The 14519-nt window shown below is 42.5% G+C and overlaps 2 protein-coding genes across 2 annotated transcripts; one reads left to right on the forward strand and one right to left on the reverse strand.

Moving 5' to 3' along the window:
- Positions 1 to 4476: 4476 nt before the first annotated feature.
- F5891DRAFT_1189703 (uncharacterized protein) lies at positions 4477 to 7335 on the reverse strand (the record flags this gene model as incomplete). The annotated part of the gene is made up of 8 exons (XM_041367201.1): positions 4477 to 4622; positions 6509 to 6630; positions 6677 to 6732; positions 6769 to 6852; positions 6905 to 7051; positions 7108 to 7162; positions 7223 to 7263; positions 7315 to 7335. 8 exons carry the CDS (start codon positions 7333 to 7335, stop codon positions 4477 to 4479), a joined length of 672 nt encoding a protein of 223 aa, XP_041225128.1.
- A 6668-nt stretch (positions 7336 to 14003) lies between these two features.
- F5891DRAFT_917482 (uncharacterized protein) lies at positions 14004 to 14298 on the forward strand (the record flags this gene model as incomplete). The annotated part of the gene is made up of 2 exons (XM_041373733.1): positions 14004 to 14085; positions 14195 to 14298. Coding segments are annotated over 2 exons (186 nt in total), but the record flags the coding sequence as incomplete, so codon positions are not given.
- Between the last annotated feature and the right edge of the window lie 221 nt (positions 14299 to 14519).

Consider the following 14519-nt stretch of genomic DNA (forward strand, 5'->3'; position numbering starts at 1 on the left):
GGAAAATCAGAAATATCAGGAAAAGTAGGAATAGAAACGTATGGACAAAGAGAGTTCAGATTGGAAAGAGAAACAGCATTGAGACGTAGCTCTGTTGCACGGGTAGAGTCAACGCAACCCTCATCCCGTGCGGAGTCAGGAGGGTTGCGGACTATTTTTTTGCTTCATCTGAAGCCTCCGGTTTGTCTTCCGGAGTTACTACTGCAGCACGGCCTTTGGCAGCATGCGAAGTAGACTTGGTGCATTCCCGAGCCGAATGGCCGGGTCCACCGCAGAATAGACAGAGTTTATTATCCATCCGTCTCTTACGTTCTTCGGACGTGAGCTTTCCATCCTTTCCTAACTTGGAGGTAAGGTCCAGAGGTTTAGAAATGGAGGATGATGCAGAAGTTGCGGGTTTGTCGGATTTGTACCTCGAAGGTCCGGACGAGTTGGAACTCGTCCAATCGGACGTGGTTTGCTTAGGAGGAGTGGAGGTGGTGGGTTTAATTTCACGGGCGACTTCTCCCTTTTGTTCCCAGTATTGAGCGTCGGTAGTCTGGGCAAGGATCTTGTATTCGGAAAGGGTGGAAGGTTTACCCATGCGACTGATTTCGTCTTTGATACGAGCCGGAAGTCCATTATAGAATTGGCGTCTTAGGGCACCGTCACCCCAGCCATGGACTTGTGAAGCAAGACGCTGAAATTCAACAACATATTTATTAATGCGTTGTCCATCACGCATATGAAGTTGTTCCAATTGCATTTCCGCGTCTCCGGACGGATCGTGCAGTCCGAAACTGGTTTGGAGTTCAAGCATGAACGCGGAGTAATCATCCATCCAATCCGGACGATCATCGTCCTCGTCGGCTAGGAGATCCGGTTCGAACCACTCGAGTGCCATACCCTTAAGGTAGGATTGGGCGAAGTTGACTTTTGCCCGTCCGGAACGGAAGGCTTTGGGTTTGCTTTGGAAGTGAAGCTCGCATTGGACGAAGAATGCACGAAGCTTCCGAGGCTCAGTGCCATCGAAAGTATCGGGCTCACGGATCTTGACTTTAGAATCTTCGGACGAGGCTGGACGACGATTGTTGCGTGCGAGGTTGTCGATGGCTTGAGAAAGCTGAAGCATGACACGGTCTTGTGGGTTTAACCCGTCAAATTCATTGTCGTTGTCATCCGGTTCATCATCCGGATCACCTCCGAAGTCATCCGGAGGGTTTCCACTGGGAGTATCTTCATCGTCCGGAGGTCCTTCGTCATCCGGATCACCTCCGGCAGGAGTGCGCGTAGGGGTTTCCGGATGCGGACGATTCATGAGTTGCGAAATACTTTGAGCAGGACCGCATGATACACGGCGCTGAGAGAAACTAATGAAGGCGTTAACTACAGATGTCGGATCGCGTCGGGTGGACGAAAGTCCGACAGCGTGCAAAGCGGCTTGGTTTACTTTAGTAGGAGCCATGATATGAGTAAGTGTACTTGGAAAGGTGTGAGTTCGAAGATACTGTTAAGGCCGTACTCTCGTAGGATCGGATCCGAAGGACTTCGGCCTCAGCTCGTATGCTGTGCCCCTTTCCCAAGTACTGTCCCTTATTTCAAAGTACTAACGATAACGCGTCCGAAGGTCCGGACGGGTCTTGTAGTATATCCGGATGTCTTCCGGATATCGGAAATGTATATAAGACTAATCCGGACGTATCCGAACTAGAAACTAACAGAGTAAGACTACCCGAAGGTAGAGCCGAGGATATAGACTATCGGAATCTATCCGAAGTCTCGGAGGGTGACAAGAGTAAGAAGGACTCAAGTCCGGAGGACAGAAAGAGGACAAACTAAGATGATATTTGAACTGAGGTACTACAGGACATATACACGAGTTTATATACTATGAGGATAACGGAAGTATCAGTAAGCAAAGGTCCGAGGCTATGTACGAAGCATGTGCAAAGGTTATCAAACGCGAGTCAGAAATGAGACATAGGTTAACGGATCAGTAATCATACCGGTAATAAGTATAACCGAAACACCGGGAAGAGGAAATACCGAATAGGCTGTGTTTAACGTTATATGAACAGGAAATGAATTAGAAAGCTTATCGTAAATCAGATTGGAAGCGGATCTATACATCGGACCGGATCGGATCTCAGGGTCCAAAGTTCGGAAGAGAAGTGTGAATATATGGGATATGGCATATGGACAGAGCCTAACACTAGTCTATCAGAAGTTAATTAAATGAAGACAGAAATGAAAGAGAGATGGAAATTAAGTACAACCGGTTATACATATAACCAGATGTCCAGAGACAGAAGCTAACTGAGAAGGGAACAGATACGGAAGATAGAAGTCGGCCAGATCCAGAAATCCAGAAATGATTTGTGTGATAGGTCTGGGTCCAGGACACAGGATATGACAGTTACTGTGAGAATCTGCTTGACATCCAAATTCAAACCCAGATTTACCAGTCTGTCTATTGACAGTGTAAAGAGTTGATCCTGTGTAGGCACTACAAAAGCTATTACATTACCTTAGAACTCAAAGGTATGAGTGTAGTTCAATCCAAATAGACTGCCTGTAGAACTATCTCTTGATATAAAATGCAAGGGATGTCTTGTTAAGATTGAAGGTGAGAAAAGGAAAAATCACCCAAGGTGTGTCTGAAGTTCCAATGATGTGTCTGAAGTACTTGTCCAATACAAGTGAAGGTGGTTCAAAGTCAAGAAACAAAGGTCCAAGGTTGCACAAAGCATCTATAAAGCTTCTGATGAAACAGTGAGATTTTCAGGAGAGAAATGTGGCAGGTATGTCGAAGTACATCTAAGTGTAAGACTTGTGAGAGTACTGAAGTACAACTATGCAAAGCCTATTGAAAGAACTCTAAGATAGCAAGATGTGAAAATGGCAGTGGTCAGGCCAAATAATCATTCTGAATGAACAAAAAGATCGATTGCACGAAGTACAACTATCTGAAGGTGACTCCACTAACTATGACTCATAATAAGGGACATAAAGTGAAGTGTGAGTAGCTAGTGAGTCAGATTATATCCTACAGCATGAATGTCTGGAATTGCATAGGCAAAAGTAGTAGTGAGATAAGCTATCTAAAATGTAATAAGACTTGAGGTGAGCCGCTGTAAAGAGTAGATCCTGTGTGGGCACTTAGAAAGTGATCACCTCAGAACTCAGAGTGCAAGTGCAAGTCATCCCAAAGAGACTGCCTGTAGAACTACCTCTTTAAATTATAAGTGCAAGGGAGGTCTGTCAAGATGGGGGATGAGAGAGGAAAAAGTTACCCAAAGTGCATTTGAGGTTCCAAGGATATGTCTGAAGTACCAAAGTACTTGTCCAATATGAGTGAAGTGGTCTGAAGTTGAGAAATGAAGATCTGAGGTTGTGCAAAGCATCTGAAGAGCTTCTAATGAAACAGCAAAGTTTCTAGGGGAGAATATGGCAGATATGTCAAGGTATGTCTAAGTATAAGACTTGTGAGGGTACCAAAGTATGACTATGCAAAGCCTATCAAAAGAACTTAAAGATATCAAGATGCGAAATGGCTGCAGTCAGGCCAAACTATCAATTGATTGCATGATATACAAATATCCAAAAGTGGCTCTACTAACTATGACTTGTAGCAAGGGAAGTGAAGTGCAGTGTAAGTATCTAGCAAGCCAGATTATATCCTACAGCATGAACATCCAGAATTGCATAGGCAAAACTAGTAGCAAGATAAGCTATCCAAAATGTAATAAGACTCACTATAAGCTGCTATACAGATATGCATATAATAACATGTGAGGCGTGCTGCCAGATCAATGCCTCATAGTAGATGGAGCTTGTAGAAATTTTTTTCAAAATCTTGATTTTGTGACATACTTTTGACTAGCAACTAACCTCTTGTGATGTGTGACCAGTGGGTGAATTAGCAATGCAACCAAGGCCATGTGACATGTTATGGTTGCCTCCATACACAAAGGGATCATATTGCAATTAGCAGGATTTAAATCTGCATGATGCAATAGAAATAGATTTGACTCTGATGATCACTTGGCTAAAGCCATTGAAGATAAGTCTTTGAAACATTGTCTATAAGTGAATGTTCAAGATGTATTTCAAAGAGGAAGAAATATGGGCTGGTTTTGATGCAATAACTATGAGTTCAAAAGAAGCAGCTAATACTTGGAGGGATTTACAATCAACAAAGACAAACCTTCAGTATATAGAGTTCAAAAAGCATGTAGACCAGAGTCATGGCAATGATATGGCTAAGATCATTTGAGATGAGTTTCTCAGAAAACCACTCATGAGAAAGTAAAATTTATCATCAACAGGTTTCAAACCTACACAGTGCAAGAGAAACAGATTTTGACTCTGGTGATTACTTAATAATTTCATCTTTAGCAGGTTTTGAACCCATACAGGCAGATTTAGATTCTGTTGTATTAATTACTTGGCTAAGACTAGTTCAATACACTTCCAATGAACCCATTCAGAAGTGTATTAAGATGCAATCTCAGCCTTGATAGATTTGTATTTTTCCTCATTTCCTGGATCATTAGGATCAAACTTGAAAGTTTGATGTGTGATCTGCTCTTCTTCTTCTTCTTCTTCTTCTTTTTCTTCTTCTTCTTCTACCAAGTCAAGACCTTCAGAAAGAATTAGATTGTTCTTATACTTATCCTTCTGAGTTTGCATTGAGATTTTGGGTATTAAAGTCATACTCTTGGAGGAATAGATCCAAAGAACTTTGGCCTCAGCTCGTACACTGTGCCCCTTTCCCAAGTACTGTCCCTTATTTTGGAGACTGAGGATAACACATCTGGATGGTCAGACAAGTATTGTAGATTATCCGGAAGACTTCCAGATATCGGAAATGTGTATAAGGCTAATCTGGACAAGTCTGAACTAGAAACAAACAGAAGATAGACTATCTGAAGATAGAGTCGGAGATATAGACTATAGGAATCAATCCTAAGTCTTAGAGAATGATAAGATTTATTTAGACCACTTGATAGATTTTGAATCTATTGTGGCAATGATATGGCTAACATCAGTCAAGTTGAGTTTTTGAGAAAACCATTCATGAGACAATGTCAAGGTGTGTTTTATAGAAAACAAATGTTGCAACTGGCAGGTTTCAAACCTGCATGGCTCAAAAGAAACAGACTTTGACTCTGGTAATTACTTGACAATTTCATCTTTGACAGGTTTTGAGCCCACACAGACAGATTTAAATTCTGTTGTATCAACTGCTTGACTAAGAACTGTTAGATGCATCTCCAATGAACCCATTCACAAGTGAATCATCAAGGTATATTTATCTGCATTTTGTCAGTTCTTTCAATAATATGGTCACTGCCATTGATTCTCTTATTCTACTCTTATCACAAAAGACATCAGACTTCTCCTAGGCCTATATTTCAAGACCTGAATATCTAGCAATTGCTTCAAAAAAGTGCTGATGGCAGACCATTATGGTGGGCCAATGATGTCCGTGATGTCTTGGGATTAACAACCAGGTCATAAGTGATAACTGACAACAGAAGGATCACATATGATTGGGCTCTAGAGGTATGTTAGAAATTAATGTTAGAACTGACAAAATGCAGGATAAGTGTATCTTGAAGATTCACTTCTGAATGAATTCATTGGGAGCACATATAACTGGCCTTAGCCAAGCAGTTAATATAACAGAATCCAAATCTGTCTGTGCAGGTTTAAAACCTGTCAAAGATGAAATTGCAAGTGATCATCAGAGTCAAAATCTGGCTACTCTTGGACTGAGTAGGTTTAAAACCTGCCAATAATAACATTTTTATTTTATGAAATCACATCCTGTCCCATACCAAGCACTATATTTTTGTGCATGCCCTACATGACATGTCCATCTATTGTCCAATCCAATACTGCTAATATATTTTCATCATTTTATTTTTGTGTCATGCTGAAGAATACTCCCAGCTACAGACCACAATGTATAGATGCAAGAGAAACATTCTCACCACATTCTCCTGCAAAACTAGCACAAAGTAGTCACACCTTGGGTACATTGAAAAAGATAAAACAGATATAAATTATATCACTTTGATGAATACTCCAAAATGTATCACTGTCTCTATTTGCTTGCACTTGGGTCTCTGAGAATCTATACACTACAAAAGATTTTGCAAGCAGGTTTTGAATCTACATAGATTGAAAGAAACAGATTTTGACTCTATTGCAACATCTACATCAGGAAAAAAACCTTTGACTACACCGAGCTATATAATTACTGTAGTTACTGTAGCTCATTGTGTCAAGTGCGTACTATATACAACTACACAGTCACATGTCTAGCTATATAGCACTACCAGAACTCCTGTAGTAAACAGCTACAGGTACTATAGGTAGCTATGCACTCCTACTATAGCCATTAATACCAATCACTCTAGAACCAGAAAACAATGTAATCGAATATATTCAAGGTACACAATGCATACACTCATGAAATCCAGTGGCCTCATAAAGTGCCAATCGTCACCAACCTATACACCTTCCCCACGCTCCTTTGCCCAAGTCTCCACTTTGTACTCTTGGATTGTATCATCAAATATGTCATCTGTGAAGCCTTTGACGGTCACTGCTGCCTTAGGCAGATTGATACTAGCATGGAACCTTTGGATCAATGTCAGTAAGGGTCATGATTCAGGCAAGTACTAACTGAGCAACATTGAGGAAATTATCAGTAATTTTCTCCAGTAGTTTGTAACTAGCCGTCTGCTCCTCAAATCACTTCAAGGAGTCCAAATGGACCAGGTAGACTGGAGAATCAATGACTGCCGCAAATTTGATGTCTTCCCTCATGTCTGTGGCCCACTCATCAATACAACACTCTATCTGTTAGAATTCAGCTGCAGCTCTAAATTTTGGACAGCTTGAAGACACTAACTACTGTGAGTATGAGTGCCAACATCTTTACCAGAAAAGGGTCAAAGTATTCAGCATAGATTATACCTTCATCAATGTGGTTCATGAACCACATGTCATTTATCCCTGCCTGGATTAAATCAGATTTGTATATGTCAGATTTCTTCTCCTAGTCCTTTTATTCAGCCAGTCAGATAACAATTAACAATGGTGAAGCTGACCTACCTTAAACACAAAGGACGACCCTTCCTTGAGTGTCTCGGCCAAGTCACGGTTTCCCCTAATGGCCACTATAGATCAGCTTACACGGAAGCCAAAAAGCAAGGCTGTGAGACCACACATTTTGGTTTCCCCACACACGTGTGAGGTCTGCCTTGCCATCTACACAATCAACCAGGATCAGGACATGAAAATAACATGCTGACTGCTTACCATTTTAACCAATGAAGGCATTAGTTGAATAGCAAGTCCTGCTGCATCAGATGTATCACACCACACATGCTTTGCTAGCTGGGTCTTGACAATGAGTGTCTCAGGAAAAGGTCTCTGAGTTACAACTAGACAGCAGTAAATAGATGTCACTGTGGTGAGTACATTTTTGTGATGTCATTGAAATCCCTGGCCCTTAATTGCCAGCATGCTCCTTTTGAATCTTTGATGATCTTTAGAATAGTTTCTTCATCGATGTCCTCCTGCAGGCATTTGGACCTGACAAACTTTTCAGAAGTTGCACTGACCACTTCATTATCATCATCAAGTGCTGCTGCTGCTATTGTTGATCCTGCTGTCAGTGCTGCTGTCAGTGCTGCTATCATTGCTGGATGAGACCACTGGAGCAGAATCTATGCAAAGTTAGTTAGTCAAAGAACACCCTGCCAAGATTGCTAACCTTTCTTTGACTTAGCCATGATCTTACTCATTTCCATTGGTTGCAAGACAGTCGGAGGTGTTTTACCTGTACTGAATGTGAGCACCTGCACCTTTGCAGGTATACTTCAATGTGAAAACTATTATATAGTTGTGAGCACTTGAATATATGAATAATAAAATGCTGACCATAATATCTTTGTCTCTGTCAATCTCACTCAGGAGCTCGGCAGGTAAGACTTCAGGATTTGTATGATATGTCGTCCGCAGTGCCTTTAAGTTATGTTTCTCCTTCTTGATTTCCTCAACTAGTTTGTGGTCATGTCCTCGATGAGATTTTGAAACTGTTAAGTAGACGTAAGCAAACACACGTTGAGCAATAACACAAAATTACTTACTTCAATATGTCTCTTTTTCAGTTGGCCAGTGCTAATGACCACTTGCAGTGTGTCTGGCTGTGGATTCAATCTGTGCGCTGTAGAAACAACAATACAGAGAGGAACAATGATGCTCCAAACTGTATCTAAAAAATTGTTGTAAGGTCGTGTGTTGCCTAGTCTGCGTTACCTGAGGAGACAAGTGCGTTCGACCCTGAAGGGGAAGCGAGTGCAGCAAAGATCTAGATGTACGCGCCTCAGTGAAGCACGAGAAAGCGCAGGTGCGCGCAAGGCGCGGGAACACGCGCGCGTATGCGGAAATTGATAAAGACTAAGCTTAAGTGATAATATGATGCAAGGTAGGAGAAGAGAGATGCAAAGTGTAGACAAATAGATTTCTACTATACTCTGCTAAGTAGTAAGTGACTGGTAGGAAAAGTAAGTTGTAAAAATGGAAAGTTAGTTGAAAAGTAAGTCAGTAATAGTATGTACTGCTGGCGCTTATATAGCGCGCCTAAGCGCAGTCATGCGGAGCCGAAGCGCTACCGAGTAGGTATGTAAGGATATATATGGGTGAGAGTCTATGATAAAAATAAAGGTGGAACACTATGCTAATAAAGGAAATGGAAATATACGCACTAGGGAGCTTGGTGGACAGTGGATGGATGCATCTGGATGGCTGGCGCTATAGGGCGCGCAAGCACGGGAACGCGCGCGCGCGGATACATCGCGAAGCATGGGAATGGTGCGCGTTGTGCGGGAAAGCTGCGCCTCATATAAGAATTGCTGTGGACAGTACACAGAGTGGTGCTGCGAGTTGGTGCTGTATACTCCCTTAGTGAAAACTGCCATATCACGCCATGAGAGGCATGAGTCTCTACAGCGCATAGGTCCTCCTGGGCCTGCAAGATTGCCTTTTGCTTTTGAGAACCCATTGAGAGGCAAGTTTTCCTGCCATGATTCAGGTTAGTCTGTAGTCAAAAAAGAAGAACAATTTGTCTTTAAATACCCTTGCTGTAGTGTCTGATCAACAGACCACTTTGAGTTCTGTTGATTTCAAAGTTAAAGTTTCAATCTGACCAAACAATATCAACAGAATGGTATAAAATGAGCAAAAACAAATATGACTTCTAACACTTATGGCAGATACTACCAATCTCACCAAAATACCCAGATAGCAAGTGACAGGCTTGTCTGAGACACACCACACATTGACCAATGTGGCAGCTCAGTCTTCTCACTATTCAGCAAACTGAATGAAAAGGATCTTGCAGTCAGCCAACAGTGGGTTACTCTGAGAACTGCCATGACACACACTCACCATCCAATAGGCCTCCAAGTTAACTCTTTCATGTGATCACTGCTCCAGGATAGGCTAGAGAGGCTCTCCCAGCTCCAGGATGGGTTAGAGAGGCTCCACATGCTCCTGAGCATTATTATCCTTTGCAACAATATCATCAGACACCAGGACCCATAACTATGTCTCAGACTTACCTGTGAACCCTTGTCTTGGAATGTTGGATGCAGAGATTAGACATTGCGATGAGGTGTGCAAAGTGCAGCTCTCTGAACACATATAAGGGCCTGTTACTCACCAAACATATGCGTGAGAGTTGATAGTCGGGTGCTAGCATGTAGAGAAGCAGCAGTGCCAAGAGGCACACAAAGTTCAACTATTGGAATTCCTCCTTGCGTCTCATGGTATTATCACCTTAGTTTAGTTAGTTAGTTATGTCAGTAGTCACTCAGGGATGAATGGAGATGATATTAATGATAATCAAGGTCAATGAGATATTCGGAATGAGAAGAAAAAATGACCAATAGACAAGAGAAAAGAAAAATGAGGATAAGAGAAGACATGCGATACATGAATTCTACATTTGCAAAGGGAGGAATAGCCAGCAAAAGAAGACACACTGTAGGAATACAACACAAAGTGGGGCTATACAAAGATGGCTCCAAACTGATATCTTTATGTTGTGGTTTTGCACCACCTAGTCTGCTATACTTGGTGAGACAAGTGTGTTCGATCCAGGGGTCTGCGGTCTGGGAATAGTTCTGGGGGTCAGTGAATGATGTGAGGTCAATAGTCCAAGTGCGGGAAACAATGTCTGGAGGTATAATTACAATGTCCGATGCAAAAAGCATCAGGTCCGATGTTTTCGGGTTTCGGGTTGGTCAGGTTCGGGTTCGGGTTATCGGAAACTAATAGTAACACTATAGTGAGCATTGGAAAAGCGAGCGGTGTGCGCAATAATAACAATGATAGATACAGACAATGAAGGAACGATGATATTCGCAATGTCAACTAAGAACTACAAAATATCAGGTTTGACCCCTAAGCGTCGGAGAACAGCTCTCCTCTACTCAGATGATGATGATGCTATGGGGAGTCCAATATATATGTAGATACGTAGAAATACGGTGTAGAAACAACGATACAGAGAGGAACAAATGAAGCTCCAGACTGTATCTATAAATGTTGAAGGTTGTGCGTTTGCCTAGTCTGCTATGCTTGAGGTGGCAAGCGCGACCCTTAAGGGGAAGCAAGTGCAGCAAAGATCTAGAGGTATGCGCTGAAGCGAAGTGCGAGAAAGTGCAGGTGCGCGCAAGGTACGAAGGTGCGGGAAAGCATGTGCGCGTGCGGAAATGAGAAAGAGTAAGCTTAAGTGAGGATATGATGTAAGACAAGTGAAGAGAGGTGCAAAGTGCAGACAAATAGATTTCTACTATGTTCTTCTAGGCAGATAGTGGGTGGAAAGTAAAGTAAGGTAAGGTAAGTGGTAAAAAATGGAAAGTTAGTGGAAAAGTAAGTAATAGTATGTACTGTTGGTGCTTATATAGTGCGCCTAAGCGCGGTCATGTGGAGCCGAAGTGCTACCGAGTAGGTATGTAAGATATATATGGGTGAGAGTCCATGATAAAAATAAAGATGGAACAATATGCAGATGAGAGAAATAGAAATATACGCACTAGAGAACATGGTGGACAGTGGATGGATGCATCTGTATGGCTGGCGCTATAGGGCGCTCAAGCGCGGGAACGCGCGCGCGCATATACATCGCAAAGTGCGGGAATGGTGCGCGCATGGCGCGCATTGCGCGGGAAAGTTGCGCCTTGTATAGGGATAGCTGCGGGTAGCGCACGGAGTGACACTACAAGTTCGTGCTATGTACTCCTTAGTGAAAACTTGTCATATCACACCATGAGACACACGAGTCTCTACAACGGAACCCTATAGGTGAAGGTAGTAGCGCAATATTTCGGATCCGATGTCCTACGTAATAAGACATGATGTACTGTGGACTATGGGAATACATGTGATAATGTGGTCCGAAATGTTAGGGATGTGAAAACAAGTAACTACACACCTAGTGAGGCTAGCACAATGAGGCTGGACATAGGTGGGATGAGTCTGCACAATATCCGATAGTCCAATGCAAAACCCGATGTGATGTCCGATGTCCAATGCAAAACACGATGCAAAACCCGATGCGATGTCCAATAATCTGATGTCCAATGTCTGATGATTTTCGGGTTTGATACATATTAAGTCGGATACAATAGGAATGATTTGGGTAATGATTAGCATGTCTACATGCATCAGAAAATAGACCTCTACGAGGCCACAGAGATGTCAGTCTCTACAACGTGATATGTGAACTCTACATTTGCAAAGGGAGAAACAGCAAGATGAGAGAAACCATCGGAAACAATGAATATCATGTGAAAGGGAGGAATATGGTGCGTGTCACTTAGCCACCACTACTTTTGAACAATGTTCTCACCCCCTTGAAAAAAAATCAGATTTTTATTTCCTCTTGTAAAAATGATCCCTTCGATGAGTAGAGTAAAGCTATAAGAGGAATTATTGATTGAATCAAATCTGAGCGAGTTTTTTAAAAACAAAAGGGATGATTTGGCCACCTAAAGTACTATGACTCCCCATCAATCAAAAATGCGAGCCAATGTCTCCAGAATATGTCTGTGAGACTTGTACTTTGTAGAGCTGAATTGCTCAACCTAAAACTGGGCATCCTTTGTGCTCAGACCTGTCTGATATGCCTCCATCCAGCAGTGCATGCGATGTTCCCACAGTCAAATGATACTGCACTGCTACCTTCCTGTGGTTCTTGGGCATCAGAGACTGGTAAAAACAACATCTGCACAATAAATTGTCATTGTCTACTGTAGCGCTACATGTTTCAAACTAATATTGAAGCATCCATTGGAGTTGCACGCACAGAACTACGTAGGATTAGGGTTGAAATTTTCTCAGACCGATTTGGCCACTGTTCAAGGGTAGTGGTGGCTAAGTGACATGCACCATAGATGAGACAAGATGGTCAAAGGAAGTGGTCAAAAGGAAGTGGTCAAGGAAGTTGGACAGGCATGAAAGGTGGCACACCATCATGAACTGCATCTGCGATCAAATTCTACCAAAGAAAGGTCATTATGAACTACATCCATGATGGCAGTCCTGTCAGAAGTTTTGGTATTTGAAGTTGGTCGCTATGTGCGGGAAAAATGGGTATTAGAAAGTGATTGGCCAAGTTGGCAACAACGATCAATGAACCTGTAATGCCTCAATGTATGTTTTGCAGGAAGGTAATAGCTACGGGCGAGGGTGTCAAGAGACACATTGTGGGGCATCCTGAATGCTGAAGGCAGTGGACATTATTGATTGAAGAAGCAGATGCAGCAAACTCAGACTCACCAGATGTCAACTTCTCTCATGAATACATGGCAGCCCCAGGTCATGTTCACCAGCACAGTGTAGAGACTTGCACCTCTCAATGCCAGATATATAGCCTTATTACCCACTTAATTCCTTACATGTACCACCTCTTATCCGAAGGACCAGTCATTCGTGCTCTCGTGCATGCCCTATGTACGCGCCTCACTTGCACATCTTGCATGTACTCACGCCTTTCGCATGCATCCCTTTAGGCTTTCGCGCTCTTACCATTCGTCCATCTGTCCCATGTCCTCACTGATTTACTGGTGCATTATTCTTATCTCTTTCTTTGAATTAATGAACCTTCAGTCTGACCTCCGCGCTTACATACAGAGAGTCTATTTGAACTTAGAATATATTTAGAGTTGATATGGTTACTCAGTTTGGGACTGCACTCAGAAGCACGCCACATACCGTAATCTCCCTTCTTAAATAGAGAGAGGGTTCTTTCGGTTCTGGTATGGACCCCCCCCCCCCCCATATATCCATCTACTGCAAAAGTGTATAGTGCACCTTAGTACTTGAAAGCAGACCTTGTTTCTCTATCAACTATCGCTCATGCTACAACCTTACTTGAAAGCTCTTCCCTTATCATTCATAACATGCTTCTGCATATGCATGCATCTCTCACATCACTCATTCATGCATGCCTCACACATGCCTTCACGTGTGTCATCTTCTTGTGCTTTCGCATGCTGGTTGTCACCCATCTAGCTGACAGAGTCTCCCTCCCTTTTATTAATGAGGAACTTCTCTCAGTAGTTGTCCTTTGGGGTCAAGTCTTATTCTCATATCCTGGTCTTGCTGTAGAACCCCTTAGTTTTAGTGTTTTCACCTATAGTCAAGATTCCTCAACTTCAGCAGATCTTCCGATACAGACCAAAACCCTACTCCTGGCAAAATTCATTGGGTCACTATTGAAGAAATTGATGACAAGGATGCAACAACACTCACCTATAATGGCCAGTATTTCAAACCTCAGTCAGATGCAGGCTGGGCACCGCATGAAGGTGAGACCACATTTGAAAGATATTGAAGAGAGCAAAAGGAAGAGGGTGAAGATCAATGGGCACCCTTTGAGAATGCATGAGTGTTGGATCATGGTGGCAAAGCATATACTCAATAGACGATGCACCAGAGAGGAGTGGGGTCTAGCCCAATGGCTTGTCAGAAACCTCAGTCAAAGGCAGACCAATGAGTTTCTGAAACTACCCATAGTATGTTCCAAGTATAGATCAAAATTTGAACTGACTGTGTTGATACTGTAACCAGACTCAAAACTGCTTGAAGCTTCAATTTCACAATAACTGGTTGTTCTTACAAATGATAGATGAACTTCCACATGGTCCAGTGTGGAGTTGTAAGAAGGTTGCTGTGTGCAGTAACCATGAGAATGAGAACAGAAAGCTGTTACAAGAAGAGGTGGAATTATGGAGTTGAGACAGCCGTAGTTGTAGTATTAGACCTAATATGTTGGGCAACTACCAGTTTTACCATACACTTTCCTTGGCAACTGCCAGTTCGCTTTTTTGACCTATTGTATGGGACTTGCCAGGTCCCTATTTGGGTGGGTGTTGTGGCTTTCACAGCTGCATTTTGGGGTTTTTTCAAACTCAGCTATGTTTTCAGTCACAAATGTGTCACCCCACAAATGT

Source organism: Suillus fuscotomentosus (genome assembly GCF_016647785.1).
Source record: "Suillus fuscotomentosus strain FC203 chromosome Unknown F5891scaffold_32, whole genome shotgun sequence".
Taxonomy (NCBI): domain Eukaryota; kingdom Fungi; phylum Basidiomycota; class Agaricomycetes; order Boletales; family Suillaceae; genus Suillus; species Suillus fuscotomentosus.